Source organism: Mus pahari, chromosome 5, assembly GCF_900095145.1.
Source record: "Mus pahari chromosome 5, PAHARI_EIJ_v1.1, whole genome shotgun sequence".
NCBI lineage: Eukaryota > Metazoa > Chordata > Mammalia > Rodentia > Muridae > Mus > Mus pahari.
Genome location: NC_034594.1, coordinates 117,588,637 through 117,595,324, shown reverse-complemented (window position 1 = coordinate 117,595,324; position 6,688 = coordinate 117,588,637). Strand labels below are relative to the sequence as shown.

General features: G+C 32.2%; 1 protein-coding gene across 1 annotated transcript in view; it reads right to left on the bottom strand.

The window, feature by feature from the left end:
* Positions 1-489: 489 nt before the first annotated feature.
* The window catches only part of Uchl5 (ubiquitin C-terminal hydrolase L5), a 29,804-nt gene continuing 23,605 nt past the window's right edge, over positions 490-6,688 (bottom strand). The window contains 2 exon segments of the mRNA XM_021197831.2: positions 490-726; positions 5,165-5,263. Coding sequence (XP_021053490.1) covers positions 682-726; positions 5,165-5,263 — 144 coding nt within the window. The 3' untranslated portion in view covers positions 490-681.

Sequence of the window (6,688 nt, the reverse complement as noted above, 5' to 3'; positions counted from 1 at the left end):
CCAGACAGGGTTTCTCTGTATAGCCCTGGCTGTCCTGGAACTCACTTTGTAGACCTGGCTGGCCTCGAACTCAAGAAATCTGCCTGCCTCTGCCTCCCGAGTGCTGGGATTAAAGGCGTGAGCCACCACACCTGGCTCTTTTTTTTTGGTCATCAAAAATTGTATCAGTCTTTCCAAATGGCTGGCCTTAAAAATCAAATAGGTCTAAGATAAAATTCAGTTTTAAGATCTGTAAAACACACACCAAAGGCAAAAATACTAATTATTTTTGCCACAATTAGATGCAGATGACCCAGTTTAAATAAGATCTGGCATTTATAAATTGAATATATTATGCTAATAAATAAAAGTATTAATCAGACCAACTACAGATAAAGTATATTATTTGTATATTTTCCAGGTTCATTACTATAGTTATATTTCTAGAGTACCAAGAACTCTAAGATCCAGAATTGAAAAATGGAATTTAGCCAGCACTTTTTATGTCACTTTTATTTAANATGCACTACATGCACATGATGCAGGTAGGGAAAGTTTTAACTCCATGCATAAAGGACAAGACAGACTGGTACTATGCCAAACGTGCACTGAGTCAATTAAGATGATGTTCAAAGTTCCTTTTATTTAATGGTGTCCATGAAATTAAGTGCAGCACACTGTACACACGTCCAAATATCCTCTTCACTTAGTTTCCTGAGNTTTCTTTGCATTCTGTTTTTCTTTTGCCTAAAAGTTAAAGACAGCATATTACGAACTCCTCAAAGATTGTTTTAGATCCTACTAAAATAAAATGTATCCAATGGTATTCGCAAAGGATAAGGCTTATGCATCGTTCACTCTGCTAGAGCCTGTGTAGTGGGACTGTAGTCCTAGTTACTGGACACTGTGTTGTAAGAGAACAGCCAGCCTGGCAACATAGAAAGGAAAGGTATTAATGAATAAACAAATGAACAAGTACTGAGATACCTGAGTGTGTTCTGAGACACTGAGAGCATGGCAGTTTATAACTTGAGACTTGCAACTTTTGTTGAATCCTAAGGTTATTTACCCTCAGTAGAGATGATCATTTTTAATTTACAGAAGGTCAAATGTACTGATTATAATAATTAAAATATAAAGCCAAACAACCATAAAAATTCTAAAAGCATACATATTTGTCCATTTCTTACTCAAACTAAGTCTAATAAATTATTTATACTTCCATTATATTGAAGTAAATGAATCTAACATAGTTTTGATGAACTTAATAAAATATCACTAAAAGAATATATATATATATATATCAGTTGTATCAGTAAATTTATTAGACCTAAATGTTTTTCAACATGATCTCATAATTTTAATATTAAATGCAGTAATTCTACTTGTTAGTAAAGCAACCAAAGTAAAGAAGAAAATACTCATAGACGTTATCAAAGAAGCCGGAGGCTCACAGACATTATCAAAGTTGACCAAAGTCACACAGTTAACATACAGTGAAGTTTCAATATATGTCAAAGACACTTGTTCTCAAGCAGTGTTTTCAATATGTATGCCAACTGGGGTCCCTATTTAAATGTCAGATGATAATTCAGTAATAAAACAAATTCTCAGGTGACACCAATTCTGCTGGTCTTTGAAAACAAACCATAAATGAGAATTCCATATTATATAATCAAAAAATGGGATAATTAGAACTATTTCAACTTTTTGATGTATCAGGTACTATTATGCAGCAGTATGATAACACTAAGAGCTATGCATTAGACTTAATGGATGTGGTGGCACAGGCCTATATAATCTAGCTACATGGGGAGGAAGATGAGACAAAATGGTTAGTTCAAGACCAGCTGTATAAAATGGCTAAAAATAGCTGGATGCAGTTCAGTGGTAGCCTGTGAAAAGCCCTTGAGGTTTTTTTGGGGTTTTTTGGTTTTTTTTTTTGGGGGGGGCAAATCACGGAAAATCAAAAGCAAATTATTAAAACATGTATACATAAAATACAGGTATTATCTAAAGTCTAACTACTACATAAAAGTAGTAAAATTATTTACCTATATAAACCTTTTTAATAAGTAGAATAATTTGGAATTTAATTTGTATACCCTATCCTATACAAAATTTCATTCCTTTTCCCACTTGGATTCCTTATTTTTGAGACACAGTCTCACCTTCTAACACAACATGGCTCTACAGCTCACAACCCTCCTACCTAGGCTCCCTAAGAGCTGAGATTACAGACATGCAACACCACCTCTCACACCTATACAACGGAATTTCAGGTAAAATGTAAAGAAAAAAAAGAGAGAGAGAAAAGTATTTAGTATTTTGCTATTGGTCTCTAAATATAGTTTACAAAATGCTTATTAAAATTAACAAAAATATTGTGATCGTTGTCTTCTTTATTTAAGAGACAGAGTTGGTTTAAGGATCAGCTACTTATTATCAATTGAGTCTAAATTCAATTCATTTGGATCCCTTTATCAACTACATTCATGCTTTTACATAAGGACCAGAAGTTTAAAAAGGTGAAATTGACAATGATTTAGAATTATACATACATGTGTGTGTATGTGTATATATATACACATACATACATATGCTAAAACAAAATTTCTTACAGAATTGTAAGTGCAGAAGATTCACAAATGGAATCTTAATCTAGCTAATTTTGTTTCAGGGGACAGATCTGGTTTATGGTACAATAAGATTTACAACTATTTTAGGTTACCTCCTGAGCAATGTATATAACTCTCATATAACAAAACCATGAAATTTTACTCTATGTCACTAGAGTCACAAAGACCAAGGGAAAATTAGTTTTCTTTTGCTTTTTATTCATTAAGTGAAAAAAATTTTGCCCCAACTACTTTCACCACTGGCTATATAGACAGTTTTCTCGGTCAAAGACCAACTTCAGATAGAGCTGGCATCTAGCACCACTAAGTGGCACATCCTTTCTGTGTGGTTCCTCCTACCCCTTTCATTCTGTAATAGCCAACTTCCTCAAAGGAGAGCTGGAGAGGCAACCAACCAAACTCCATATATTCCAAATCCGAATCCATGTCTATATTCTATACATAATTGTTCTTGAAAGTATTATGATTAACAAATTCCATGACAGGTTTTTATTATGTATAATTTTAGAATATAATCTATTTTACCTGCTTTTCAATTTGCTTTGTTTATTAGCAGAGTGTTCCAAAGTGATATAATTAACTTCTTTAGTTTTTTTCATTTTCCACAAAAGGATTACAAAAATACATTTGCTAAGAAAATTATTTAGAACTTACTATGTTTGTCTGATATTTTTCATATGACTTTGTGCTGAACTAATCTCAAGATACTAGGCAGCAGGCTATAATTGTTTCATTCTTTGCCAAACTAAGCCACAAGCTGTTTGAGTAGATTTACATCATAACAAAATGTCTAAAATATAATTGCAGCTAGACAAATGAGATGAACAATTTAAAACATTTCAATCAAATGTTAAATCCAAATACCCTCAAAACCTAGAAGTTAGCACTGTACAGGTAGAAACAATAAATATATACATGATTTGTATCGTATTACAAAATAAAAACTTCTAAAAACTAGGTAGTCTAGACAGTCAATAACTACCTTCCTTAAAAAAGTTGCCAACAGAAAGCTCAACAGAGCTGATGTTACACTAATATTACATATTCATATACTGCCACCTTGTGTCCAAAACAGACTTTACAAAGGTTTACTCTAGGCTCTCAAAACCACCATCATCATCTGGGGGATGAATACGCAGTCATGGACAATTAAAAAACAAAAAATTCACACAAAATTTTTTCCTAGTCTACACAAAAATACTGCATTTTAAAACAAACTTTAAAGAACAGTTTGCATTGAATAAAGTGATAATCTGTCCATAGGTTTCAATGAGAAATTTTATTCAGGATGACTTTAAATTCTGAATCCACTTGCCTCGACTTCCAAGTACTAGGATCATAGGTATGCACCACCACACCCATCACTATTTAATATTTTTAAAACAGAAATAGTTCGTAGTGTTTCAAAGAAAACCATCTAGATGTCCTGATAACAATTCGAGGATTACAGGGTTCAAGTTGTTAATACAAGATTGAAAATCAGTTTCCCATCTTAGAATACCCTAAGGAGCATGAACAGAAGAGTTACCAGTCTTCTACAGTAAGTTTAAATTTAATGCTAAAAAGTGAGTCATATGTAATAAGGCAAACACAAATATATTATGAATTCAAATCTCAATATTATTTTATATTTATAGTATGAAATATCTGGGACAAAATGTATGTTTGCTTTGTACACTTAAAATCAATAAGAAAAATATACCTACCATGTATTCTTGTCTTTAAATTAATGGTCCAAATTTTTATTTGCCTAGTAGTGTCTTCTCAAAGTGTTTCTCAAAATGTGGTACACAGATCAGTTGCATTAGAATCACTTGGGAAACTTATTAAAGATTCTTTCCCCTACATGAGAATATCTGGGGAGGGGGCCAGGTAACATGTAATTTAAAGAGCATCCAGAGATGGTCATTTTTCAGAAATGCTGATTTACAATATAAACGTATAAACAATTTAACTGTAATTCCTTTATTCCTCGAATATTTTATTAAGTGCTTAACACTGAAGAATAAATCTTAGAAATCAGAATTTTCCACTTATTTGTCAGTTATCCCTCAGTGGGAAGGATTCTAGATTAGGAATAAGAAACCTATGTGCTAGCCAAACTATTCTTTTATCCCCATCAATGTCCATTCTAGTTCTAAAACCTGGTATCAATGCAAAATTTTACAAAATTAGCTAAGAAAAAAAAACTATTATTTAAGTTAACACCGACAATTTGTTTTTGTTTAAAGAGAGGAATAGTGTTTTAATACAAAACAACCTGTATTCTAAACATTAAGAATTATGGACTGATACAATAGTGGGGCAATACCTCTTTTTGTTTTAAAGTACCAGGCTACGTTACTTCTCTTAGAATGCAAAACATCAGGCAAAAGAATAAAACTACAAAATACAAAACCCAAGGCGAAAAATAACTACAAAATGCAAAACACTAGGCAAAAGAATAAATCTACAAAAGCCCCAGACATTTTATCTCCATACATGTTCATAACAATATACTGGGGAGAACCTAATCTAGCTTGAGTAGTCACCAATAAACCACTTACCTTTTCCACAAGTGGAATTAACTGCTGGTGTTCTGCTAAGGTCTTTAACAATTCCATAATGAAAGGCAAGTAATTATGCTTCCTTCTGATATTTTCAATCTGAAAATAAAACACATTTTCTGATTGTATCATCTTTTTGCATTCAAATTAAAATCCTTCATTCTCATAAACAGTATTAGAAATAAGATATGATCCCTCCTGATAATAAAGAATGTAAAACAAAACAAGTAGCAATTATTTCCTAGGTACAACTTTTTTCCCTCACCTTAGCAAAGCAGTTTTTTAAAGTCCTTTCTAGACAATCTTCTGTAGGAAAAAAAGAAGCCTATTCCAAGGATATTTATAAAAACATAAGCTGTGAAAACCAACTCACCAAGGTCTACAAGATAAACACCCCTGCTACTGTAACTACACACTACTGAAGTCAAAACTAATGAGACCAACACTAATTTTTCAAGTTTAATACATTTTCTTGAGGACTTTTTATTAATCAATGAGGATAGATGGTAGGGGTAAATCTGTGCTAGTGAACACAGTCTCCCAAATTATGTACTTCTACCCTTTCACTGAGTTATAATACATCCTCTACCCTTTCACTGAGTTATAATACATCCCATCTAGTAGATACTCAATTGTCTGCTCGTTTCCTGTAGTTAAAGCTTCTATCATTTGTAAGTCACTCCAACATTTCCTCAAATGAATTTGAATTTATAATTTCTTTTAAATTAGGTATAATTTGTTACATGTTCTTACACTTAGTTTTAGGTGACAAGGAAAGTAATGGTTGAAATTATCATCACATACTTCCCTATTGCCAAAAACTTGGCCCTTTCTTTTTCTGCTTTTAAAGGAACCTGACCATATCTTCCCTGATTAAAAATTCTACTATACATTCAGTTACAGTCCATTTATTTTCTTTCATCTTTAACAGTGCTTTGTTGCCTGTTGAGTATAACGTAACATTGTGCTGACACAAGTAAATAAATGCAACAAAAACATAGTCCTTGCCTTGAGCTTCACATGAAAAAGGAATCTTGCACTATTTAGGTACATAACCATTAGGCATCCAATATCTAGTTCCTCCTCCTATTTTCAGCTTACTGAACAGACTGTAAGTGAAGGAAGTCAGCAGTTACATAACTGTTTATTATAACTAAAAAAAAAATTAAATAAGGATTCTCAAAAACCTTAGAATTTTAAAAGAAAAATCAAGAGACAAAATTTCACGTAATTTTAAGGCATAGTGATTTGGTTATAAACTTAAGATAGAATATACACTTAGGAATAAAACAGACTATAAAAAAACTTCACCTGTTAATAGTAGTGCCATAGATAGATATATGAGGGGAGAGAGAGAGAGAGAGAGAGAGAGAGAGAGAGAGAGAGAGAGAGAGAGAGAGAGAGAGATAGGATGAGATCCATTACTTTGTTACTAACTTAAGAAATTTAAAATTTTTAAGTATTATTATTATTATTATTATTATGAGTAAGGTTCAAAGGAACCAAAATTTCTATATTAATATA